This window comes from Emys orbicularis, chromosome 1, assembly GCF_028017835.1.
Source record: "Emys orbicularis isolate rEmyOrb1 chromosome 1, rEmyOrb1.hap1, whole genome shotgun sequence".
Taxonomy (NCBI): Eukaryota; Metazoa; Chordata; order Testudines; family Emydidae; genus Emys; species Emys orbicularis.
The window spans coordinates 368,686,525-368,713,950 of NC_088683.1; the positions used below are offsets into that span (position 1 = coordinate 368,686,525).

Genomic DNA, 27,426 nt, shown 5'->3' on the forward strand with positions numbered 1-27,426 from the left:
CGGAGTCTCCCGCTCAGACATGACCCAGAGTTTCTCTCTTCAGTCAGTGTCCTTCACTGTCTGTGCTTGGAAGCACGGCCGGGACCGATCTTCCCCCAGTGACATCAGTGAGAGTTTTGCCACTGACCAAACCAGGAGCAGGAGCAGGTCCTGCGGACCACTGGCAGAGCCAACACGTGACAGCCGGGCTCCCTGGACAGAGAGGAGGGATTAGTAGCCCACACCCAGCACCTGACCGCTGCCTGACATCCGTGTAAATGAGCGGGATGGGGTTCAGCTTGACTCCCAGTGGGGAGGTGCCCACATCAGAAAAACCCCTTCAGCATTTATATTCATTGGCCCCTTTGCTGCTAGCCACAGCAAAGATCAGGGGCTGGTTGGGCGTGGAGACGGAGCTGTCCATGGGGCCCTCTCCATGTCAGGGCTGAGGCTTGAGGAGGGGTGGAGTGCGGGGACATCAGCCCCTGGCGCTAGCAATCTGCGCTCTTTCAGGCACCAGAAAATCAGGAGAATGACTAAAAAAAGTCATGAAATAATCAAAAATAATGAACGACAGGTCCTTTTGCTTTGCTCCTGGTGCAGCACAATCTCAAACTCCCCCCCAGTCACGGGGATAGGACCTTGTTTTCTTAAGTAATAAAAGCTGAGATTCTCCAGCAATAATAAAATCACTGGGGCTGGACCTTGGGGTCATCAAGTCCAGCCCCTGTGCTGAGGCAGGACCAAGTAAACCTAGACCAGCCCTGACATGTGTCCCACCTCGTCTTACAAAACTCCAATGAGGGGATTCCACAACCTCCCTTGGAAGCCTGCTCCAGAGCTTCACTAGCCTGAAAGTTAGAGAGTTTCCTGATTTGTGCTGCCCAGAATTGGACACTGAACTCCAGCTGAGGCCTTAGCAGTGCTGAGCAGAACAGGTCAATTACCTCCTGTATCTCTCATATGACACTCCTGTTAATACAGCCCAGAATATTAACCTTTTTCTCAGCTGCTTCACACGGTTGATTCATATTCCATTTGTGATCACTATAACCCCTAGATCCTTTTCAGCAGTACGACCACCTAGCCAGTTATTCCATATTGTGTAGTTGTGGATTTGATTTTTCCTTCCTAAGTGCAGTACTTTGCACTTGTCTTTATTGAATTTCGCCTTGTTGAATTCAGACCAATTCTCCAATTTGTCAAGGTCAGTTTGAATTCTAGTCCTGTCCTCTGAAGTGCTAGCAGCCCCTTCCATCTTGGTTCATGTGAAAACTTTATAAGCCAACTCTGCACTCCTTTATCCATAGTCAGAAATGAAAAAGCAATGGACCCAGGACTGACCCCTGAGTGACTCCACTACATACGCCCACCATATTTGACAGCGAACCATTGATAACTGCTTGTCCACCTATCATATAGTAATTTTGTCTGAACCGCATTTCCCTAGTTTATGAGACTGTCATGTGGGGCTCTGTCAAACCCCTTATGAAAATCAAGATCATCAAGACTACTGCTTCCCCCATCTATTTGGCCAGTCCCCCCTCAACGATGGAAATGATGTTGGTTTGGCATGATTTCTTCTTGGCAGATCCATACTGGCTATTCCTTATAACCCTATTATCCTCTAGGTCCTTACAAGCTGGCTGTTTAATAATTTGTTCCAGTATCTTTCCAAGTGTTGAAGTTACGCTGGCTGGTCGGTGATTCCCCGACTCACATGCCTTCAGAGGATGGGGCTCTAAGGAAAAGACCAAACATTGTCAGACTCGTGAGAGCTGGTGACACTGAATCCATCTGCAAATTCAAAGACACATCTTCTTAAGGAAGTGAGACAGGGAGTTCACATCCCTACGGGAACACACCGCCTGGATCCTAGAGCTGGGCTGGGTTCCCAACTTAGAGAGACAGCAAGGTTTTGAAATATAGAACAGGTCAGTTCCTGTCCCATTGTGAAAGGAACTTGCTTTGAGCAGATATTGACCCTTGTATCTTTTGTAGAGCAGAGTTGGAGGTTCCTTCTCTGAATGCAATATTCCAATGGCACCACTGCTAAAATGACAGCTCTTCAAAAGGCACTCTCTATACACCTCAGTATGGGGAAATTCCCCTCTGGACCCAGCGCAAGATCTAAGCCCCCGTTATGTCCTACTCCTGCAGGCCTAAGTAGCACTTCAGTACCATTTTAGCCCTTCTGAAGTTGCTCTTAGGTGGTACTTAGGCCCACCAGATGGCTTGGTAAGCTGGGCACAAGCAGACATGTGTTTTAATAGGGTTGAATGTAAATGCAGACATCTAGAAACAAAGAATGTCGGCAGTACTTACAGGGTGGGGGACCCTGTCTTGGGATGTGGCGAGTCTGAAAAAAATTTGGGGGACATGGTGATAATCACCTGAACATGAGCTCCCAATTTAATGCTGTGGCCAAGAGGGCTACTGTCAGCCTTGGATGAGAAAGCAGGGGAATCTTGAGTAGGGGGAGAGAGGTTATATGACCTTTGTATTTGGCTCTCAGGCGAGCACTGCTGGAATATTGTGTCCAGTTCTGGTGTCCACAATTCAGGAAGGATGTTGCTAAATTGGGAAGGTTTCAGAGAAGAGCCATGACAATGATTAAAGGATGAGAAAACCTGCCTTATAGTGATAGACTCAAGGCGCTCAATCGTTTTAGCTTAACAAGGAGAACGTTATGGTGTAACTTGAGCGCAGTTGATAAGTACCTTCATGGGGAACAAAATTTTGATAATGGGCTCTTTAGTCTAGCAGTTAAAGGTATAAGGCTATCTAATGCTGGAAGATACAAATTCAGATCGGAAATAAGGCCTAACTTTTTAACAGTGAGGGTAATTAACCATTGGAACAAGTTACCAAGGGCTATAATGGATTCTCCATCACTGGTGATTTTTATGTCAAGATTGCACATTTTTCTAAACTCTCTGCGCTAGGAATGATTGTGGGGCAGGTCTCTGGCCTGTGCTATACAGGAGGTCAGACTAGATGATCACAATGATCCCGTCTGGCCTCAGAGTCTCTGAATAAATAGGATTTAAGCGGTGCCCAAGTTTTACGTCTACACTGTGTTCTAAAACTCTCCTCTCCAGGTGTCAGAGCCTGAGCTCCAGCCTGAGCTGGAATGCCTACACGACTGTGTTTAGCATCGTAGCGTGAGCCCGCGTCTGTAGACCTGGGCACTGAGACTTGCTGCCTCAGGGTTTTTATTTATTTTTTCTTTTCTGGGTAGACGTGACCTGTGTGGGGCCATCAAGGCCTGGGGGTGAATTTCGCCTGATGGGACTCTCAGTTAACCGGACAGTCATTGCCACTTGTTTTGTCTACAGAGAACCCCTGTGAACTGGAACGGAGCCCCGCCCCATCATGGCCACTCTCAATCACACCAGCTTCACTCTCGTAAGTTGCACGTTGGTCGGCATCCCAGGCACGGAGGCCTCTCACATCTGGATGTTCTGCTGTCTACCACCACACTGCCCAAAACGCTCAGCGTATTCTGGTTCAACGCCAGGGAAATCGCTTTCAGTGCCTGCTTCACCCAGATGTTCTTTATCCATTTTATTTTCATCATGCAGTCAGCCATCCTGCTGGCCATGGCATTTGATCGGTACGTTGCCATCTGCGACCCCCTCAGATACACCACCATACTAATGCACTCAAAGATAGGGAAAATCACGGCGGCAGCTGTCATCAGAGGGGTTTGCCTGGTGGCCTCCCTTATCTTCTTTCTGAAAAGGTTACCGTACTGCGGACCTAATGTCATTTATCACACGTTCTGCGAGCACATGGGAATAGCCCGGCTGGCCTGTGCTGATATAATGCTCAATATCTGGCATGGTTTAACGGTGGCTCTTGTAACCACAGGGCTAGATGCTGTGTTTATTATTGTGTCCTACATTCTGATCCTCCAGACCGTCTTCCGGCTCCCGTCCAAAGACGCCCGGCTCAAGGCTCTAGGCACCTGCGGCTCCCACATCTGTGTCATATTGATGTTTTACATCCCTGCCTTTTTCTCAATCTTTGCATATCACTTTGGTGGAGCTAACATCCCTCACTATATTCACGTCCTGCTGGCCAATGTCTTTGTAATCGTTCCTCCCATGTTAAATCCCATCGTGTACGGGGTGAGAACCAGACAGATTCGGGAACAAGTGATTCAGGAGCTCTGCAAGGCAGGCAAATGGTTCTGAGGGCTGCAGCTGGCCCAGTACCTGAGCAATTAACCTCACCAACAAGCTTCCCCAGAAGCGGAATCAGATTGTCATTTATGAGTTGTTTGTACAGCACCAGGCACAATGGTTAATCATAGACATAGAGAGCTGGAGGGGATCTTGAGAAGGCATCAATCCCTCCCCCTGCGCTGTGGCAGTTCCCAGTATGCCTAGACCAGCCCTGACAGGGGTTTGTCCAACTTGTGTTTAAAAGCATCCAATGAGGGGGCTCCACCACCTCCCTTGGAAGCCTGTTCCAGAGCTGAATTGTCCTTAGAGTTAGGGTCCTTTAGCCTCCCCTCCTAAGCCAGGCCCTCCACTGCCCTGACCATCCTAGCAGTCCTTCTCCACACCTGTTCCAGCCTGAATTCAATACTAGTGTTTTAAAAATTCTCATATGGGAAAAAAATCTAGATACAAAATAGAGAAGAATGACAGAGTAGGTCGCATTGTTAGGGGAGTGGCACTATATGTGAAAGAAAACAGAGTCAAATATAGTAATAATCTTAAATGAATCAAACTGTAGCGTAGAATCCCTGTGGACAGAAATTCCATGCTTTGAATAAGAACGGTAGAGCAGTAGGAATATGCTACTGACCAGGATGGTGCGGGTGATTGTGAAATAATCAAGGAGATTGAAGAGGCTAAAAAAAACAGAAAACGCAGTAATAATGGAGGATTTCAACTATCCCCATATTGAGTGGGATGTCACTTCAGGACAGGATGCAGAGATAAAATGTTCAGACAGCATTAATGACGGCTTCTTGGAGCAGCTAGTCCTGGAACCTGCAAGGGGAGAGGCAATTCTTGATTTAGTGCTAAGTGGAGCACAGGGTCTGGTATAAGGGGTGAATATAGCTGAACTGCTCGGTAATAGTGACCATCATGTAATTACATTTAACATCCTTGTAGAGGGGGAAATATCAAAGAAACGCACCAAAGTAACATTTACCTTCAAAAAGAGCAACTACAAGGCAAATCCTAGTGAAGAAAATAAAAGGAGAATAAATACTGGCAAGATATGAATAAGGGGGTGGGAATATGATAAAAGCATGAATGGTCTGGAGAAAGTGAGTAGGGAAGTATTATTTACCCCTTCCTATAACACAAGAACCAGAGGTCACCAAATTAAATTAATAGGCAGCAGGTTTAAAACAAACAAAAGGAAGTATTTCTTTACACAATGCACAGTCAACCTGTGGAACTCATCACCAGGGGATGTTGGAAGGCCAAAGGGTTCAAAAAGGAATTAGATAAGTTCATGGAGTATTCCTGGGGGAATTATGTGCCACTGTGCATGTGCAGAATTCATGTCCCCCGCAGATTTCTTTGTTTCCTCATGGAAAAATGTCTTTCTCACGGGGAAGCAAAGAGAAGCCTCCAGAGCAATCATGTGACCCACCCCAGCAGTATGGTTTGGATGCCCAGGGCAGCTGGCAGAGAGGTAAATCACTGTGGGGTGGGGGTGGGACTGGGGAAGACCCAGATGGTGGCTCCTACCCTGCACTGGGCTCAGTTGCTAGTCCTGGCTAGGCTGGTGAGGACGGGACTTCCTTTTCCCCTGCACGGCATCCGGGGCCAGGTCAGATGCGCCTTAAAATTTCTCACCAGGCTGCAGGAAGCTCTGTAAAGTCTCCCCCTGTCTGCTTTCTGTGCCCATCGCTCCTCAGCTGCAGGGGGAGGGATCTCTGTACAGGGAGATGCTCCCCCATCCACTCAACCCCCATGCATCCAGACCCCTTCGTACCAGATCCTCCCGCCGACCCTGCACACAGGAACCCCCCTGCTGAGCCCCACTCCCCCTGCACCTGGACCACCCTCATGAGCCACCCACACCCGGACCCCACCCCACCAAGCCTCAACCAGCTGCACCTGGATCCATACTCTACTGAGACTGGGATAAATGAAGAGGTGGGGGGGGGGTAGCTCCCTTTTATGGACACCCAGCCAGCCAGTTGGCTATAAAGTCCCTCTTAGTAGCTGTTTTCTACTTGCTTTACCTGTAAAAGGGTTAAAAAGTCTACAGGTATAGGAAGGGAGTGGGCACTTGAGCAAAAGAGCCAATGTGAGGGCTAGAACTTTTTAAAATAGGGAAAAAATACTTCCCTTTGTCTGGGTGGTGGTGTTCTCCAGAGAGCGGAGGCACAGAGCAGCAATGCTGTGAGCAGCTTTAAAACCAGATATGAAAAAGCATCAATTCATACCTCGACCCTACCTGTCTGAAACCCCAGATATGTAAGTAACTCAGGGAATGTCTAAAAAGATGCGATTAGGGTTATTTCCTTTATTTCTTATTGGCTTGTGGACTCCTCTGTGCTAACCCCAAATGCTTTTTGTTTTGCTTGTAACCTTTAAGCTGGACCTCACGAAGGTTATTCTTGATGTTTTATTTTTGTAAGTGGGTTTTTTTTAAAATCTAGAAAAAGCCTAAGTTCCAGATGTATTTTCTTTCTTTTTGTTTTTAATAAAATTTACATTTTTTAAGAACAGGATTGGATTTTTGTGTCCCTAAGAGGTTTGTGCATGTAGTTTAATTGGCTGGTGGCAACAGCTGATTTCCTTTGTTTTTTTTCTCAGCTCTTCCCCAGGGGGAGGTGAAAGGGCTTGAGGGTACCCCACAGGAAGGAATTCCCAAGTGTTCCTTCCTGGGTTCTCAAAAGGGGTCGGGGGGGTTGCACTTGGGTGGTTGCAGTAGCTACCCATCCAAGGTCAGAGAGAAGCTGTAACCTTCGGAGTTTAATACCAGCCTGGAGTGGCCAGTATTAATTTTTAAAATCCTTGCAGGCCCCCACCTTCTGCACTCAAAGTGCCAGAGTGGGGAATCAGCTTTGACAGAGCCCCGCTCCCCTAACATCTGGACCCCCCACTAGACCCCCCCACATGCAGACCCCCCCGCCGAGCTCTATCCCCCCTCTACACCCACACTCCCCCCCCACCTGCTGAGCCCCAACCACCTTCACCTGGACCCTCCTGCAGACTCCCGTTACTGTTGCACCCATAACCCCTGAGTAAGCTCCTGGGCATCCAGATCCCCCCTGCACCCAGATTCCCAACTGAGCCGCCCGCACCCAGATTGCCCCGCACAGAACCCTCTCAACCCACACCTGGATCCCCCCACACTAAGCCCCTCCACACTTGGATCCTGGCTGGCTGAGCCTGTCTGCCCACACCTGGTGCACCTGGCATGGAGGGGCAGGGCCCTGGGGTGTTTCTGGGGCAGGCCTGGTCCTTGTGCTGTGTCAGGGTTGGGTGCAGTATCACCGCTGAGTCCATGTGCCGGGGGAGGGGGGAGCTGCAGGGTGATCTCCCACCTCAGTGCAGCTAGTGGCCTGTGCTCCCCAATGCCATGCTGGAGCCTCCACATTTATTTGACAAATAAAATTTACCAAATTTTGTTAGAATTTTAAAATATTGTGCACAGAATTTCTAATTTTTCGTTGCAGAAGTTCAAATTGTTTGGCGCAGAATGCCCTCCAGAGCAATGGAGGACAGCTATTAGCCAAGATGGTCAGGGATGCAACCCCATGCTCTGGTGGTACCTAAACCTCCAACTTCCAGAAGCTGGGACTGGGCGACAGGGGATGGATCACTTGATAATTGCCCTGTTCTGTTCATTCCCTCTGGGGCACCTGGCATTGGCCCCTGTCAGAAGACAGGGCACAGGGCTAGATGGACCTTTAGTCTGACCCAGTCAGGCCGTTCTTATGTTTTTCCTTATGTTTTCCTTAGTCTAAAATAAAGGTCATTTTGATGGGACATTTCTGGCTGGTCTTTGTGTTTGGGAAAACCTGAGAGTTTTCCACGGAGATCTGAACGCAGGAGAAGAGGGGACAAGCCAGAGAGATACAGGGGAGGCATGGGCAATCAGGACACAGAGCAAAGTCCCCCCGTGGTGCCTCCATTTCCCCATCCTGTAGGTCAACGCTGGGAGAGGGGCCCCCCTCAGGCACCGCCTGCAGGGCAGTGGTGCCTAGGGTGATGGTGGTGCTGGGGCTGCCTCCTTGCCCCCTCACCATGTATTTCTGTTCTCATGTCCCCCAGATTATTCCTGGCTTCCCAGATAAAATCAGCCAAGTAACTAAATGAGCGGGGGCTCCTTCCTTGCCCCCAGTAAATCAATCCAGTTGCTCCCTCCCCCACAGCTCATGTGATGGAACTCCTCTGCTGCAAATCAGTGGGCACCCCCCCCCACACACACACACTGCTGTGCTCACTACCCCTCCCCACCTTCACCAGATCCCAGGCTCCTCCTTGCCTTGCAGCACCCCTGCAATCACAAGCCCTCTCTGCCTCAGTTTCCCCCCCTGGGGGGGGGGGCAGAGGGGGGCTCTGCGCTGTGAGGCTGCTCAGGCTTTGAGGGGCTAAACGTCAACCTCCAAAAATGCTGTGAGCTCTAAGAGTTTCAAGGGAGGGTGCAGCCATTTTAGGAGCCCACTGACTGCCCTTTATGGCCCTGCTGTACTGACCCCCCTCATCACCTCCGGTCCCCTCCCCCTGCTGTTCTCTCCCTCGGGTGCTGGAGACAAGGGGGGAGGGAAGGAAGGAAGGACAGGGAGTTTACTGGCCCAGGGGCAGCCCCATTAGCCCCTCCTTACTGGCTGCCACTGTTGCAAGGCCCCTGAAATTCTTTTTGGTGCTACATCAGCACTTGTAAGGGGGCCTGTGCCCAACCCCAGGCTCCTGACTGTTCAGGGAACGCGAGGGCACGGCCAGAGGGAGCTCCATTACCAACCCCCACAACTATTTGCAGAATAATTCTTTCCTTGCCCTGTTTGCTCAGCTGCAGCCCTTTGCTCCGAAGGCGTCGAGGAGGACATGTGCAAGGCACAGCCTGCCTCCGGCAAGGAGCAGCACAAAATGTGCTCTGCTCGTTTAGCTCCTGGTCCATTGAATTCACCCAGCGGGTCTTTCTCCCGAGCTTAGTGGGGGTTGGGTCAGACTTTCGGGTTCGCGCTCGTCCAGGCCTGAGTGCTCTCTGCTCCCATCTGAGGGTGGGTCAGGGTTCTCACGCTGCGCGGGCTCCCAGGTAACGCTCTGCAGTATGTGCGGGAAAAGGGTTAACAAGAGGAGCTCCCGCTGCAGCCCGTGATGCTCAGCCTTGCTGAGAACGCCTGCAAGTTGTGGGTGTGTGCAGCAGGGGGTGCATGGGACTGATCTTGTCTTTGCCAGCAGGGGAAGAGAACTTGATCCAGAGCCAATGAGATGTTTCAGAAGCCCCCTCCCCTTGCAGACCCGGATTCCAGTTCTACCTGCATCGGGCAAGGAGCAGTCCCACTGCAGAATTCCTCACAACTTCCTCATCTGGGCCAACATGTGATCACTCTCGAATCTGCCTCATGCTCACCCCATAAATGATGGGGTTTAACCTGGGGGGGGGGAGATGTACAATTGCTGGACCCAGCTGTGCTAACGCATCCATCCTGCACTGCACAGACCTTCTGACTTGGCTCTGGGGCTTGGCCTGTGTCCACACTGCAAAATTACAGGGCTTGGATTCAAGTCCCAGTGGGACTCGGGCTCTGACCCACCCTGCTAGCCAGGTCCTAGTGCCTTGGTTCCTGAAGCTCGCTGACTCAACTGAGACTGACTTCTGTGTGGATGGAAGCGGGACTTGGACTCAAACCTGAGTCAGACTCTGGGCCTATGTGCAGTGTAGACAGATCTGCATATGCTTGTGGGCGTGAAGGCCAGCATTTTCAGAAGTAGCTGGTGTTTTCAGTGGTAATTGCTGGGTGCCGAGCAGAGCTGGAAAAAAAAACAAAAAAACCCACTCCCCCCCCCCCCCCAAGTTTTGAAATTTTCCGACAAAAAAGGGACCGTTTTTTTCTCAAGATTTTTTGTGCAAGACATGTTTCGTTTTTCTACCAGCACTAGCACCAAGCTTCTTTGAAAATCTGGTGCCAGGCATGCGAGCAGCACATGCCCTTTTGAAAAAGTAGCCCTCCAATGCTTTGGTTTCTTGGATGCAAGATGGCATTATAAAGGAAAATGAGCATCAATATTATTTCAGCTGTTCAAGGCCAGGGACTGAGAAATTCATTGACTTTAATGCTAGAATGATCCCTGTGATTATCTATTCTGGGCTCTTGCACAGAATCTTACCTAGCCATTTCTGCGCCAAGCCTATAACTTCTGTCTAAGCCAGAGTAGAGTAGAGCAAAGAGCCACCTACTATCAGAAATCTCTTCACCTCTTAACCTTCCCTTGGACAAGCTAAATAGATAGAGCTATAGTTTGGGATGCTGGGACCTTGCTTGTCATTTGTCAGTGTCATGCACCTTTAAAATGCTGTCTGAATAGTAATGAACTATAAATAAATAATAATTTCTGAGATTCTGGCCTCTCTGGTCTTCACCAGAAACGTGAATGTAATTCAGCTTATGCTAGTTCAGAGTGGAATGCTAACGTGTGGAGAAACTATGCAGCTTTCTGTGTTTTGCCACTGGCAGAAACCCTTGCCACAGCCAGACCCACAGAGCAACACCTGCGTAATGTAGCTGATGTGTTTGGAGGTGTTGCTGGTAATGCAAATATCTTCACAAAGACTAAAGGGTAAATTGTATCCTAGGTAGCAGAGAGACCAGGCCCTGAAAACACCAGCCTGGCTCTGAAGCTCTTAATGCTCTTCAGTGCCTGGCTCCATATCCATTGTTCTTGGTTTAAGTAGTCAGCATAAGTGCCACTCAGGCCCTTGCAGGTTGGACAAGTAAAACCACTTGTAATGCAAATGATGGGAAAGCAGGAAATGGCTAAACCAAACTGACCGGGTTAGTTCCTGTTAATCTTTAATGCACCAGGCAGTTTAAGATTCAGCAAATCCAAGAGCCTGCCTGGGGCTCACTGCTGGGATTCATAAGGAGGCAATATTAATATCCCCACGTCTCAGCCCTGGTCAGTACCAATTCCCCACCACCTGCAGCTCCCCGCCCGGATCACAGGCACAGGATCTTCCTTCCCAGCCAACACAGGAGCCTGGTGAGTTGTTTGCATTAAACGTTTGGGTTTGGGGCAGCTCAAAGTCATTTAAAAAAATGTTCAAAGGCAGGAAATTTTCAGCTGGGACAAATGGCTCCTCTGAGAGGCACTTCTAGGCTCAGAGGTGGGGACATATGACTTAGTTCAGGGGGTTTGCAAGCTGGCTACCTCCTGTCCTGTATGATTCTAAACTCCATGAGCATGAGGGGAACAGTGAGGGGAACAAGCCTTGGCAGTCAATGAAGTGGGCAAATGCAGGGTCTCCCTCTGGGAGAATAGCCACGGGCTTTTCCTGACTTAGCTCAGCGTGTGACTTCATCATGCATTTTCAGTTTGATTATTAGGATTCTAGCTAGCTGGGTTTGTGATGACCAGGAGAAGCACATGGTGACTTGCCTGCCTGGTGCAGAGGTTGCGGACCTCATGAGGCATCCAGACAGACTTATGTGTAGTGCTTGGAATGAGCCAGTGGTCGCGGTACATGTAGGTACCAATGACATAGGGAAGGGTAGGAGAGAGATCCTGGAGGCCAAATTTAGGCTGCTAGGGAAGAGACTGAAATCCAGGACCTCCGTGGTGGCATTCTCTGAAATGCTCCCAGTTCCATGCGCAGGGCCAGTTAGACAGGCAGAGCTGCAGGGTCTCAATGTGTGGATGAGACCACGGTGTAGGGAGGAGGGGGTTAGATTTATTAGGACCTGGGGAACCTTTTGGGAAAGGAGGAGCCTACACGGGAAGGATGGACTCCACCTGCACCAGATGGCTGGCATGTAAAATTAACAAGGTTGTAGACCAGTTTTTAAACTAAGGGCTGAGGGAAAGCCAAGAGGTGCGGAGGAGTATACGGTTCGGAAAGAGACATCCTTTAGGGGAGGATCTATTAATGGGGATTCTCTATGTCCTAGTAAAGAAGAGCAGATAGAAGTTGATGAAATGCAGGCAGAAACTGAAGAGAAACAGTCACAGAAAAAGAGTGACATTCAGTTCCGTCACATGAAGGCAGACAACTAAATACTGACAGATTTTATAAGTGCGTGTATAGAAATCCTAGACGTCTAAATACTAAGGTGGGTGAACTTGAGCACCAGGTATTAAATGTGGATATTAATATAACAGGCATCACAGAAACTTGGTGGAGCAATGTTAATATATGGGGCATGGTAATACCAGGGTACAAAATGTAGAGGAATGACAGAGCAGGTTGTGCTGGTGGGGGAGTGGCACTATGTGTGAAAGAAAGCAGAAAGTCAAATATAGTAAAAATCTTAAATGAATCAAACTCTATGGCTAGAAATCCCATGCTTGAATAAGAAGACTATAGCAGTAAGAATATTCTACCGACCACCTGACCAGGATGGTGATGGTGATTGTGAAATGCTCAGGGAGATTAGAGAGGCTACAAAAACAGAAAACCCAACAATAATGGGGGATTTCAACTATCCCTTTATTGACTGGATACATGTCAGGGCAGGATGCAGAGATAAAGTTTCTAGACATCACTAAGGACGGCTTCCTGGAGCAGCTAGTCTTGGAATCCACAAGAGGAGAGGCAAGTCTTGATTTAGGCCTAAGTGGCATGCAGGATCTGGTCCAAGAGGTGAATATAGCTGAACCACTTGGTAATAGTAACCATAATGTAATTAAATTTAACATTGTTGTAGGGCAGAAAATACCAAAGAAACGTACCACAGTAGTGTTAACTTCCAAAAGGCGAACTACACACAAATGGGGAAGCTAGTTACTCAGAAACGAAAAGGAACCGTGATAAGAATGAAATTCCTGCCAGCTAAATGGAAACTCTTTACAAATACCATAATAGAGGCTCAAACTAAATGTATACTCCCTCCCCCTCCCCGCATATCATAATGCCACTACACAAACCCATGGTTCCCCCATACCTTGAATACTATGTGCAGTTCTTATCACCCCAGCTCAGAAACAGATATTGGATTGAAAAGGGACAGAGATGAGTGATAAAAATGATTAGGGGTATGGAACTGCTTCCGTAGAGGGGTCACCCGATGAAATAAATAGGCAGCAGGTTTAAAACAAACAAAAGGAAATATTTCTTCACACAACCCACAGTCAACCTGTGGAACTCATTGCCAGGGGATGTTGTGAAGGTCAAAGGTATAACAGGGTTCAAAAAAGAATGAGATAAGTTCCTGGAGGATAGGTCCATCAATGGCTATCAGACAGCATGGTCAGAGACATAACCCCGTGCTCGGGTTGTCCCTAAACCTTTGACTGCCAAAAGCTGGGACAGGACGGCAGGGGATGGATCACTCGATAAATTGCCCCGTTCTGTTCATTCCCTTTGAAGCACTTGGCACCAGCCCTGTGGTAAGACAGGACGCTGGGCTAGAGGGGCTGTTGTTCTGACCCCGTATGGCTGTTCTGATGCTTTAACACCAAGCCCAGATGTCCTTGCTGGGATATGGGGGAAGTGATCGCAAAGAAAGGGCTTGGCTCTCGGGCCGAGTGCATTTGGTCACTCGGAACATGAATGCTGATCCGGACTCTGGCCATTGCACACGCCCCTAGCAGAATCACCAGTCAGTCCCTGGTGGCCCTGGGCACTTCGTGGCATTTGAAAAACCTGCAGAAAAGCAAAACAAAAGACAAGGAACCCTCTTGTCTGGCCGGTGATTACACAGCCCTGCCTGTGTGTCTAGCATGGCCTCACTCACCTGATACCAAGTACGGCTTGCTTGTCGTTTGTGCTATTGGTTGTTTGCCTGTCAGAAAGTAATGTAGTTCTCTAGGCAGTTCCCTGGCCCTCGTTCTTGCAGTCAAGGTGGAGAATGGGCTGTTATCCTAACCTCGTGCCCGGAAGGCGGGAAGTATTGTCCCCATTTCACAGATGAGTAGCTGAGGCCCGGGTAGATTAAATGCCTCACCCAGGACGGTTGAGCTGAGAATTGAATCCAAGTCTCCCATGTGCTAGCGCAGAGCCCTATCCATTAGCTTAGTGTTTCTCAGCTAATGAGTCATGACCCCCTTCCCCAGGGGTCCCAAAAGGGGGGACAATTGGCATAGCTGTAGTAGGAGCTATATTATACAGCTCCTATCATTGTCAGCATGGAGACCTTTTTTGGATGTGTAAGGAGGATGCGAAAACCTGAAAAGGCCGGGAAACACTGGCCCAGGCATCCCTGCTAAGCAAGGGCACAGTCCTATGAACAGTGACGCACAGGGGTAACTTTGCACTTATGAGTTGTACGCACGTGAGCAGGTCCATTGGCTTCAACGGGGCTACTTGGGAGCACAGTTACTCCCACGTGTAAGTGTTTGTAGGATCTGAGTGCACAGAGACTACGGCGATATTTCAACCCCAAGTCAGACTGGATCTGGCCCATTATAACTGCACAACCAGAGAAGAAGCCCTTAGAAATAAAATTAAAGAGGGCGAATGGCAGGGAACTAGCTGGTTAATGATTTTACTACTTCAGTCCATTTTAAAAAAGGGAGATTCCTTCATGAATTAAGTCCCTGCTTTGCAAACATCTTCTAACTGGAGTCATTTCAGAAACAGACATTTGTAAGGGGCGACACTATGTCTGGTCCAATTCGGTCGTGTGACCCCTAGCTAATCAGAGGAGTTATTTATGCGTTTGTCTTTCTCTACAGAGCCAGTGTGAGTTCAAACACAGGGCCCACCATGCCGACTCTCAACCAAAGCAGCTTTGATCCTATAACGTTCATCCTGACCGGCATCCCGGGCATGGAAGAGTCTCACATCTGGATCTCCGTCCCAGTCTGCCTGATGTACGTTGTTGCACTTTTTGCCAACTCCGTTTTACTCTTCATCATCATAACAGAGCGTAGCCTCCATGAGCCCATGTACCTTTTCCTCGCCATGCTGGCGGTCGCTGATCTAATGTTATCCACGACTACGGTGCCCAAGATGCTGGCCATATTCTGGTTTAGTGCCAGGGAGATTTCTTTTGATGCCTGCGTTACCCAGATGTTCTTTACCCATTTTAGTTTCATCGCAGAGTCAACCGTTTTGCTGGCCATGGCGTTTGACCGGTATGTTGCCATCTGCTACCCTCTGAGATACCCGACTATCCTCACACACTCAGTGATAGGGAAAATAGCTGTGACAGCTGTTGTTAGAGGGTTGTGTATAATGTTCCCACCTATTTTCCTCCTTAAGAGGCTACCGTACTGTGGTCACACCGTTATGCCTCACACGTACTGTGAGCACATGGGCATAGCCCGGCTGGCCTGCGCTGATATAACAGCCAACATCTGGTATGGGTTCACCACAACTCTGCTGTCGTCAGGGCTGGATGTCATGCTCATTGCTGTGTCTTACGTGCTGATCCTCAGGGCCGTCTTCCGGCTCCCGTCCAAGGACGCCCGGCTCAAGGCTCTCAGCACCTGCGGCTCCCACATCTGCGTCATCCTGATGTTCTACACGCCAGCCTTTTTCTCCTTCCTCACTCACCGGTTTGGCCACAATATCCCTGGACACATTCACATCCTCCTGGCCAATCTCTATGTGATTGTTCCCCCCATGCTAAACCCCATCGTCTACGGGGTGAGAACAAGACAAATCCGGGAACGAGTGACCCGCATGGTCTCCCAGGCCTGGGGATTTCACTGCTTCTGCGGGGGGAGGGGATGTTGACCTGCACATAATGCCAAGATGCGGACTGGGAATGAGCAATTGGTGCTGAGTGCTGCTGCAGGGCAGAGACCCAAGACCGGCAGGTTCCTTCTAAATGAAACCAGATTGCTTCGAAGGAGGGTTTTCAGGAGATGGGAGCCTGGCTCATCTGGTCTTTTCATCACTGGAGGTTCCTCCCGTGGTGTTTGCTTCCTGTGGCTCAGATGAACCATCAGACGCTCCCCTCCAGCACAGATCAAATGAAGAACATTCAGAAAACAGTGAGGATTGTCGAGATCTCTGTGACTGTGATCTTATATCCCTGTCACTATTGTTAGTCTGTCCGCTCCTTCCCTCCCATTTGTCTGTTTATTCACCTGTTGTGCACTGTCTCAATCGTAGACTGTCAGCGCTCTGAGGTGCAGGCTGTCTTTGTGTTATCAGGAGACCGCCTAGCACAGTGGGGCCCTGAGCTCTGATTGGAGTCATCAGGCATTACTAGGATATGGATAATAGTCCTATCATATGATGATGACAACACTCTTTCCTTTCCACTAGTATCGCTGGAGGATGTTAAACAGCAGCTACTAAAGTTGGACATTTTTAAATTAGCAGGTATAGAGCAAATGCATCCAAGAGTTTTAAAAGAGCTGTCTCAGGCACTCAGTGGACTATTAATGTTGGGATGTTCCAGAAGACTGGAAGAAATCGAATGTTGTGCCAATTTTTAAAAAAAGGCAAAGGGGATGACCCAGGTAATTATAGGCCTGTCAGTCTGACATTGATCCTGGGCAAGATAATGGAGTGGGCAAAAAAGGATTTGATTACTAAAGAATTAAAGGGTAATACAATTAATACCAATCAACATTAGTTTATGGAAACTAGAGCCTGTCAAACTAATTTGATATCTTTTTTTGACAGACTCAGGAGACTTGGGTTCTATCTCCAGCTCTGCCTCAGGCCTGCTGGGTGATCTTGGGCAAGTCACTTCCCTGTTCTGTGGCTCAATTTCCCCATCGGTAAAGGGGGGGGACAATGCTACTGACCTCCTTTGTAGCACAAGATCTGCCACTGAAAAGCACTATGTAAGAGCATGGTCTTGTTACTGTGTGCAAACTAGGTGTGAAACACTAGGGACAATATTTCACACACACTCTGCAGAGGAGCAAATGAATTACTAGGAGCAGGGCAGGGGCAAATCAGGCCCATGAAGCCTACGAAGAGTGAAGGTGGCTTGGATTTACGTTTAGAGCATGAATGCCCCCAATTGTTCCAATGCCCTCTGTGCTAGATCTACCCAAACCTCCGCTGATCTAGGCAAACCCTGGCCCATCCCCTTACAGGGCAGAAGAGCCTGTCTGGGGTGAACCCAGTTCCATTCTGTTGGAGGCATTGTTGAGAGATCTGGTGCAAGATAGCTGCACCTGGATCTACCTCATCTATGTGCCATGTCCAGGGTCCCTCTGCATCAGGGTTATGGGGCAAGGCAGTGGACCTGCTGCTTCACAGATCTACTACCATCAATTTCCCCCTGCCCCCCGAGGAAGGAGAGCACAGCAGTGACTCTGAAGGGAAGGGTCCTTCCCCTGGTGCTGATAAACTCTCTGTGCCATGCCCGGCGGCTCTGGTGAGATGGGAATGTGGGCTGGGAAGGGGTTAGATGTGGCCCATAATGAAGTTGCTCTGTGGTGCAGGAATGGAGGGGCCAGACATGATTGCCTCACAGAGAAGGGAAAAAACAAGATGGCGGCAGCACTGGGATGGCTGCCTGCCGACCCCAGGAGCATTACCATAAGGGGCTCAGAGCTGCTCGAATGACAGCCCAGCCCCTTTTTGGTCCTCCCTCTTCCTGGGCCAAGCAGAGGCAAAAAGCACTTGGTTCCCTTGGGATGGGATTTTCACAAACCCCCCATTGGAAGTCAAGTCAAGCCAATGGAACGTGTGTTTCTAGATTATGTAGGCCCGTTTGAGACTCCCTGCAAAGACAAAGACACAGCAGAGGAGATGTTGGGACTTATTTTCCTACTACATTTATTAAGGTTTACCACAGCTGAACTTCCACACAAACGTTCCTTTATGTAATTCAAAGGCCACTTGGTGATAATTATACCCAGAGTACAAACATAAACGTATGCACCTATATTCTGTACCCACCAGCATACAATTATAAGTACCAACGGGATCAGGCCCGGGAAATACCTTTCCATCATGGTGCTCTCCAGAGGGCTAAGGAAAAGCTTTGACAAAGAACCCCTAAAAACCTGGCTTTTTATACACTATAACACACAAGAGGTGTCGTTGCCAGTTATTGGACCTTAGCTAAGGGCAGGTGAGGCAGTTTTAGGGGTGAACCTTGCCCTCAGGTCTGGGTAGGACAAGATTCATGGCTGGGCCCCTTTCTTCCCAAGGTTTCCTTCTTATCTCATTTTCCCATATTTCGTTCTAAACTGCATTTCTTTATAATAAACTAAAGAAACTGATTATTTACTGCACCTGGTGTCCAACTCCCTATGTTTTCTTTGTCTTTACTGCTTTAACCCAAACCTTAAATGAAATAACACTGGTATTCCAGGGTCACTAGAAGTCTAACACAACCAGTCCCTCTTGCTCAGCATCTCATTCCTTTTGGTCACATGCTGTGGCACTATCACTCATGTTAAGATCTAGACTCAATTAAAAACCATAGTTCATCCAGGTTTCATGTGGGCACCAGGGCCTTGACGTTGCTCTGTGAGAGCGCAGGACGGATGATGTTTACACTTGGCAGAATGGGATTTTTTATATGTATCATTTCAGCAGATAAGCTCAATGTTTATTTTAAGCATTGTTTTTTCTATTTGTAGTGATTGAGATTTTCGCAGTTGTGCGCAGTTACGGGTTCGAAGCATTTTTCTTTTCGATTTTCACGAATGTACATTTTCACAGTTGCGAGAAATGATGAGGGGGGATCAGACAATAATTATTCAATGACAGTCCGTTTTGAGATTCAAACAGTTCAATCTGGAGCTGCATGTTTTATAGGCCCAGGGGTCTGTTTTGCTAGGGACAGGACAATACATTGGGTTATAGGACATGGCTGTGCTAATTGTGAAGATCACGCAAGGAGTTCCAGCAGGGACATGCAGCACGGAGAAGGAACTGACTGGAAAGCTGAGGGATTAAGAGCTGGGAAGGTCTCCAAGAAGTATGCTAAGGGTTTTTGGGAAACATCTGTCCATCCATTGTCTCGTCCTCTCCCCTTCCACTGGTATAGCTCAGTCTCAGGCCTTGTCTACACTACGAGAGTACTTCGATTTTAGTTAATTCGACTATGTGGAATCAATATTACTAAGTCGAACGTGTGTGTCCACACTAAGGACAGTAATTCGACTTTGTGAGACTTTGTGAGTCCACACTAACGGGGCAAGCGTCGACATTGGAAGCGATGCACTGTGGGCAGCTATCCCACAGTTCCCGCAGCCCCCCCTGCCCATTGGAATTCTGGGTCGAGCCCCAAATGCCTTCTGGGTAAAAAAATGTGTCGAGGGCGCTTTTGGGCGCCTGTCGTCATCCGTCCGTCACTCACGCCCTCCCTCCCTCCCTCCCTGAAAGCGCCGGCGGGAAATCAGTTCGCGCGCTTTTCTGATTACTGACAGCGCGGACGCCACAGCAGTGCGAGCATGGATCCCGCTGCGACCATCGCTGCAGTTGTGGCAGTTCTCAACGCCTCGCAGCTTCTCCTCCACCTGTACCAGAGGCAGCTGCAGATCAATCATGACAGGAGGCTACGGCACCACCGTGACGGCATGAAGTCGGACACTAGCTCCGACCTCTCTGAGAACATGAGACCCAGCGCCCAGGACATCTCGCTGTCACTGGGTCTTGTTGATACTGTTGAACGGCGATTCTGGGCCCGTGAAACAAGCACGGAATGGTGGGACCGCATAGTGCTGCAGGTCTGGGATGAATCCCAGTGGCTGCGCAACTTTCGCATGCGGAAGGGGACTTTCCTCGAACTGTGTGAGTTGCTGTCCCCTGCCCTGAAGCGAAAGGACACCCGGATGCGGGCAGCCCTGACTGTCCAGAAGCAAGTGGCCATAGCCCTCTGGAAGCTCGCAACGCCAGACAGCTACCGGTCCGTCGCTAACCAGTTTGGCGTGGGCAAGTCTACCGTGGGGGTTGCTGTTATGCAACTAGCCAGGGCAATCGTCAAGCTACTGCTATCTAAGGTAGTGACCCTGGGAAACGTGGAGCTCATCAGAGATGGCTTTGCCGAGATGGGATTCCCAAACTGCGGTGGGGCTATAGATGGGACTCACATCCCTATCCTGGCACCGGACAACCAGGCCAGCCAGTACATCAACCGGAAGGGCTACTTTTCCATGGTGCTGCAAGCACTGGTGGACCATCGGGGACGTTTTACCAATATCTACGTTGGATGGCCTGGCAAGGTTCATGACGCTAGGGTGTTCAGGAACTCTGGTCTGTGTAGACGGCTGCAGGAAGGTCTTTACTTCCCGGACCACAAAGTAACTGTTGGGGATGTGGAGATGCCTACAGTCATCCTCGGGGACCCTGCATACCCGCTAATGCCCTGGCTCATGAAGCCCTACACTGGCGCACTGGACTCAGGGAAAGAACTATTCAACTACCGGCTCAACAAGTGCAGAATGGTGGTGGAGTGTGCTTTTGGCCGTCTCAAGGGGAGATGGAGAAGCCTACTCACTCGCTGTGATCTCAGCGAGACCAATATCCCGATTGTGATAGCTGCTTGCTGTGTGCTCCACAATTTGTGTGAGAGCAAGGGGGAGACCTATATGTCGGGGTGGGAGATTGACGCAAATAGCCTGGCTTCTGATTACGTCCAGCCAGACAGCAGGGCGATTAGAAGATCCCAGCGGGACGCGCTGTGCATCAGGGAGGCTTTGAAAGCCAGGTTCCTGACTGAACAGGGTCTCCAGTGACTTTTTACTTTGTGGACACAGATGCTGAACCTGCCCCCGTTTCTTTACCCAGTTACTGTTGACTATCCTTCCAAGTTACATACCCCCTTCCCCACCTTCCCAACAAATAAAATCTGTTCTGTTCTGTTAATGAACAAGGTTCTCTTTTTTACTGTTTTCACGGGAATGTTTTAAACCGGGGACGCAGACTGTGGCGGGGGGGCGGACTTAGTGTTTTGATGCAAATGATGCTTCTAAAGTCCGGGAATGACAGGCTCCGCAGTGCTGGATTGGTTGTTTCAACGCAGCCTGCCAGCAGTCATGGGCGGGACTGCATGTATGTGTCGGCCAAGTGACTTTCTGGCAGGGGGCGGAGGGTAACAGATCCCCTGCTGCGTGGCTCTGTGATCCAGGATAAGGACCGCGGCATAGGATCTCTAACTGCCCTCCCCCGCCACAAAGTCACAGATCAACCCCCTCGCACCCCAGAACAAGAAAACCGCCTCCCAGACTGACCAGGGTAACTGGTGACTGTGCTGTGTATGTGTCCTGATGCTGGACCTGCCCCCGCCTCTGTAGCCTGCTACAGGTGACTGTCCTGTCCAAGTAACAAACCCCTTCCCCCCCTTCAGACAGAATCCCCTCCAAAAGACACTTTCGGAAACAGTACTTAACAGAAACAGATGTTTTATTATGAACCGCACATGAAAAGGGGGGGGGAGGAAACTTGGACGTGGGCAAGTGTGAGATGGGTAGGAAAGGACTTTTCAAACTTTGGAACGAGAGCCTTCCATTGCTGCAGCAGTGTGCAGGGGCTGACTGAAAGTTTTAACGGCCCTTGCCGCCCCTCCTTCTTTGTACTTTTGGTGAGGGGGGTGTGGGACTTGGTGGCGGGGGAGGGCGGTTAGAGATAGACAGCAGCAGTGCTCTGTCCTCCTGCCTCCGGTCTTGCAGAACATCCACTAGGCGCCGGAGCGTCTCCGTTTGCTCCCTCATTAGTCCAAGCAGGGTTTGAGTAGCCTGCTGGTCCTCCTGGCGCCACCTCTCCTCCCGTTCCATGACTGCTCTGTGCATTTGTGACAAGTTCTCCCTCCACTGTGTCGTCTGGGCTGCCTGCTCTCGTGAGCACTCCATAAGTTCATAAAACATGTCTTCCCGCGTTTTTCTCTTCCTTCTTCTAATCTGCGCTAGCCTCTGGGAGTGTGATGCCAGGCTGGGTTGGGAGACAGTCGCAGATGTGTCTGTGGGAATGGGAAAAAGGGAGTAAATTCCTGAGACAGATAAATGAAGTTGCTAACAAAGAACATAGTCTTTCTCTGTGAACAACACCATGCACTGCACCTTTCACATGCGCACTCAGGACAAGGTCGAATTTTCGGCCCTCGCCTTATGTGTCTGGGGTCCTGCAGTTGCGCTCAGAGAACCGTTGCAGGACACCTCTACTTCTGCTGCAGGAAAACATGGTAAGCCGTAGACTTGTGGCAGCTTAAAAATGTAATAGTAGCACTGGGCTCCTTTCGCACTGAATGCAAGGCCACTCTCTGCTGGCAGCAATCAGGGAAGCATGAGCTCTGCCCCTGTCCCACCACCTCGCGGCTGTCCCCGGGAAAGCTCCCTGTATGCTGCCCCTCTGCCGCCTCCACCGCGTGGCTGTAAAGCAGTCCCAATACTAACATTCCCCTCCCTAATTTAAAGCAGGGCGTCATGTGTGACATTACACTCATGAGGATCTCGGAGACCGAGAGGGGAAGGATGCTGCGTGAGAGCATGCAGAGGCCTGGGCCGTATGCCGCCATGCTGTGCCGCGCACTAATCCCCGACTACCTGATGGACTCATGGCGTGGGAACGTGTCCTACCACGGGGGACCGAACAAGATCGCCCTGCCGTGGAACCTCATGCGCATGCTGGAGCGGTACCTCCAGGAGAGCTATGCCGAGCTATCCCAGGAGGACTGTCTGTCCATTCCCGGGCACATTGACCGCCTTTTCATTTAAGTTCAGCATCAGGGACTACAGAGTGGAGCGTCCAGTGGTGGACTAATCATGAATATCCGGACAGTACTTGATTTTCTATACATAGTTAGGAGTAAATAGTTCACTAAGCCAACCAAATCATGAACAACAAATTACTAATATAGTGAATATTCCTGTTTTGTTATAAATAAAAGTTTCTATGTTTAAATGAGTGACTGAAAAGCCCATTCTTAACAATGTAAATATTCCAGTTATGTTAAAATGAAATGTTTAGATGTTTAAAGCACTCACTGCTTGATCCTTCCCCTGATTCGGTGTCCGGGGTAAGGGCTGTGGACGGTTGGTAGGGGATCTCGGTAAGGGTGATGAAGAGCTCCTGGCTGTCGGGGAAATCAGCGGTGCAAGCGCTGTCGACTGCCTCGTCCTTCTCATCTCCTTCCTCATCTTCCCCGTCACCTAACATTTCCGAGGAGGAACCGGCCGTGGACAATATCCCATCCTCGGAGTCCACGGTCACTGGTGGGGTAGTGGTGGCGGCCGCACCTAGGATGGAATGCAGTGCCTCGTAGAAACGTGATGTGTGGGGCTGGGATCCGGAGCGTCGGTTTGCCTCTTTGGTTTTTTGGTAGCCTTGTCTCAGCTCCTTGATTTTCACGCGGCACTGCGTTGCATCCCGGCTGTATCCTCTCTCTGCCATGGCTTTAGAGATCTTCTCGTAGATCTTTGCATTCCGTCTTTTGGAGCGCAGCTCTGAAAGCACGGACTCATCGCCCCACACAGCGATGAGATCCAAGACTTCCCGATCAGTCCATGCTGGGGCCCTCTTTCTATTAGATTGCAGGGCCAACTCTGCTGGAGAGCTCTGCATCGTTGCCAGTGCTGCTGAGCTCTCCACGCTGTCCAAACAGAAAATGAGATTCAAACTGGCCAGACAGGAAAAGGAATTCAAATTTTCCCGGGGCTTTTCCTGTGTGGCTGGTCAGAGCATCCGAGCTCAAAGTGCTGTCCAGAGCGTCAACAGAGTGGTGCACTGTGGGATAGCTCCCGGAGCTATTACCGTCGATTTCCATCCACACCTAGCCTAATTCGATATTGCCATTTCGAATTTAGCGCTACTCCTCTCGTTTTCGAGGATTACAGAAGTCGAATTTAAAAGAGCTCTATTTCGAACTAAGTAGCTTCCTGGTGTGGACGGGTGCAGGGTTAATTCGATGTAACGGCGCTAAATTCGATATAAGCTCCTAGTGTAGACCAGGCCTTAGTGGAGCTCTGCTGATGAACCCCACTGGAGGGTCTGACTGTCTGCAGCTGCTAAGTGTGTTTAAAGTTTGGATCATGGCTTTTTGTAGGACCCTCTTGTTCCCTTGTCGAGGCCAGTAAAGCTTTATTCATATTGTTACCACTTTTGGCCTAAGCGGTTGGACAAAGTTTGGGGCCCTGCAAGTTGTTTCTGTTAGGATGCGAAACTGATGATGCTGTCACACATTTCTTTGATGGAATCCTGTTTATTTACACAGAAGGTACGACGTCCTGGTTCCTTGACTCCAGGAGGAACTAAGCAACAGGGGATAGTTTCTTTGTTTGCAGCTCCAAGCCTCTTTCTGCCAGCACTCTGCCAAAAAGCTCTCTTACCTTTCTCAGGGCCACTCCACCAGCGCTTCGGTGGCAATTTGGTGTTTCCTTCTTGCCTTGTTTCCCAGCTTTGCTGGCCTTGCTGCAGTGTCTCTCTCAGAGACACCCAGACACACTCAGTTCCATCTGCATTTGCTGTATCAGTCCCCAGGGAAACCTACTGGGCCACACAGTTCAACCTCTACTAAAGCCTAGCCCGTGTGATGGGTGGTGGCATCTATTGTTTCAGTTCCCTGGTTAATAAAGGAGCTTACTCGCTGCTTCACATTTATCCTGAATGAAAGGTGGCTGCTACACTCCTGCAACTTCAACTGGATTTAACCCAGCCCAGACTGATATTTAAGTTTGTGCAGGGTAAAAGTGATGGATGGCAGAGAAACCTCCATTCCCTCCCCATAGAAGTTGCCCGAGTAAAGACTGAGTAAGGATCCCAGAACTATTTATTATTAGAACTAAGATTATTACAGATTTGGGGCCAAATTCACCTGTGATGTACGAAGACCCAGCTCCATTGCCCTCGGCCTAGTTGCACCTACTTACGCCACCGGGGAAGAATTTGGGCCTTTGCCAGGAAATTGCCAAGTTGAAGTTCTCAGAGCGAGTTGCTTGCGTGGGAGTTAGTGTAGAGGAAATCCACGGGTGCCATGGCAGCTTATGGCATCAGCCGTGATGTCACAGTGCAGACACAGGAGGTTGCGGGCAGCTCCATCAATTGCTGCAGGTCAGTAGAGGAGCAGAGCAACAGGGGAGCCCGGGCTTTGGTTGGAGACACTGAGGAGGTTCTCTCCGGAGTCCCATGATTAGAGGGGGCCAGTAGCGGGGAAGCAGAAGACGCTGTGTCCTTTGCCTCTCGCCCCCATCCCTGTGCCAAAGCTTGCAAATGTCCCATCACTGAGACACCATCCCACTAAGCATGGTCAGAAGCGGAGATGTCCCTGGAGCTCGTCTAGAGGCTGCCGCCGCTCCCCGAGTCATCAGGGTGACCGTCAAGACCCCCGGGCAGAAGGAGGAGTTCGTGGTGCCCGAGGACAGGCTCATCAAGGAGTTTAAGGCTGGCATCTCCACCCGTTTCTCCTCTCCCACCGACCGGCTCGTGCTGATATTCGCTGGCAGGATTTTAAAAGATCAAAAGACCCTGAGCCAGCATGGCATCCAGGACGATGCCACCATCTACCTTGTCATCCAGTCACGAAGGAGACCTCAGGAATGTCTGGGTCAGCACGCCGGCTCCCCAGAGGGTGCGGCCGCCACCCAGGTGGAGAACAGCAGCTTCTCCAGCACGGCCTTCGGCACGGACGGCCTGCAGGAACTTGCCAGCAACCTCGGCCTGAACACGGCCAACTTCTCCGAGTTCCAGAGCCAGCTCACGTCCAACCCCGAGATGATGTTCCAGCTCTTGGAGAACCCCTTCATTCAGAGCCGGCTCTCCAACCCAGACCTGATGACTGAGCTGATCACGGACAATCCTCTGAAGCAACAAGTGATCCAGAAAACCCCGGAGATCGGCCACTTCCTGAACACTCCCGACATGCTGAGGCTCATGCTGGAGCTCGCTCGGAGCCCGGCCACCGTGCGGGAAATCATGAAGGACCCCAGCCAGGCCTTGAGCTTTCTGGCCAGCATCCTGGACGGAGGCAGCGCCTCGCAGCACGTGGGTAGGGATCACCCGGATCTAACGCTGAAGGCGGTGCAGACGCAGACTGCGGGGAACTCATTTGCTTCTCTGAGGAGCAACTCATCCCTCGCCAGGGGCCAAACCCCTTCGCCCCCGGCTTGTACTCCACAATCCAGCTCCCCCAGTAACACCACCAGCAGCAGCAGCCTCGGCTGCAGCTGTAGCATTACTGATTGCACAGCACAGAGCTGCACCGGAGCCACTCCAGACCCAGGAAGAGGAGCCAGTGCCGCTGTCTCAACAACCATCAAGAGCTTGCTGCAGCGGGCTGTCAAACAGCTTGTGCAGAACATCCTGGTCAGGCCCGGTGCGAGGAGCGTGCGGCAGTCGCTCAGCCAGAACCCCGACCTGGGGGGACAGACGCCGCTGCAGAACCCCCCGACAGCTGGGAAGCCTCCGATGCAGCCCCTCCCAACCTCCCATCAGCAAATCTGGCACCCAGAGGTGCTGGCGGCCATGCCGGGCCCTAGAGAAATGCAAGTGCTGGCACAGATTCAACAGAGGCTGCAGGCACTGGCAATGGGAGAACCTGGCATCCCACTGCAGTTCCTGTCTCCTTTAGCGGAGTCGGGGGACACTGCAGGCTCAGCAGGGACAGCGCCCTCTAGCGCTGGGCTCAAGGAAGCGGCACATCCCGCCTCAGCAGCGCAAGCCAGCTGTTCACTGTTCAGCAGATGCTGCAGGCCCTTGCTAGAGCAAATCCGCAGCAAGCCCAAAACCTCTGACAAGCCGCCGGAGCTGCTGAGTGCCATGGGCTTCCCAAGGCGCCGTGCAAATTCCCCAGCTCCGCTAGCAGCAGAGGAAATGCTGATGCGACAATGAACAGGCTCTTGGGCTCCCAGCACGGCTGTCACTTAACATGAAAAAGAAACAAAAAACAAAAAGAATGTCATGATTTCTGATAAAAAGTCCCTAAATCTTTCAAGCCCCATCTTTGTTTATTTCATTCCGGGTCGTGTTGCTCTGCCTAAGGTAGGAGCACAGCAGCCGTCGCCACAGAGGGCCTCAAAGCTTCCTCTGTAAAAGGGGTTTCCTGCATCAGAAGCAAATAACGTGATATGAAGAAAAAAATTAGAGCTGGCCAAAAAAAAAAAAAAAAATGTATTTTATTTTCCAAGAAAAAAAGGTGGCGAAAACCATTTCCTGGTGGTTCTTAGCAGCTGTTTGATGAATACCTACAAAGGTGGAGAAAAAAAGGTCATTTTTGGTTGAATTCTTTTTTGGATTAAACATTTTTGACCAGCTCTAATAATAATCAGTTACCAACTGTAGTGGGAAGAGAGAGCCAGAAGCACGGGCTTTGTTCAAGGCCTGAGGCCTGAACCAGGGTCAGCAAAAGTTATGCTCTGAGCAAGGGTCAGGCCCTGTGAAAAAGCAGAAACCTCCCTATTCACCACCTGGCTTTGTACTTTTACTCCTGATGTTTCAGACAAG

At 50.1% G+C, this 27,426-nt stretch overlaps 2 protein-coding genes and 1 pseudogene across 2 annotated transcripts in view; all 3 read left to right on the forward strand.

Annotated features, from left to right (window-relative positions):
* The window catches only part of LOC135873700 (olfactory receptor 52Z1P-like), a 68,296-nt gene extending 64,118 nt beyond the window's left edge, over nt 1-4,178 (forward strand). The window contains exon 3 of the mRNA XM_065398341.1: nt 3,479-4,178. Coding sequence (XP_065254413.1) covers nt 3,479-4,178 — 700 coding nt within the window. The remainder of the gene's footprint in view (nt 1-3,478) is intronic.
* A 10,657-nt stretch (nt 4,179-14,835) lies between these two features.
* Nucleotides 14,836-15,810, forward strand: LOC135883082 (olfactory receptor 52B2-like). The gene has a single exon (XM_065410124.1). It carries the CDS (start codon nt 14,836-14,838, stop codon nt 15,808-15,810), a length of 975 nt encoding a protein of 324 aa, XP_065266196.1.
* Nucleotides 15,811-25,230: 9,420 nt separating this feature from the next.
* On the forward strand, nt 25,231-26,814 carry LOC135873711 (ubiquilin-1-like; annotated as a pseudogene).
* Nucleotides 26,815-27,426: the final 612 nt, after the last annotated feature.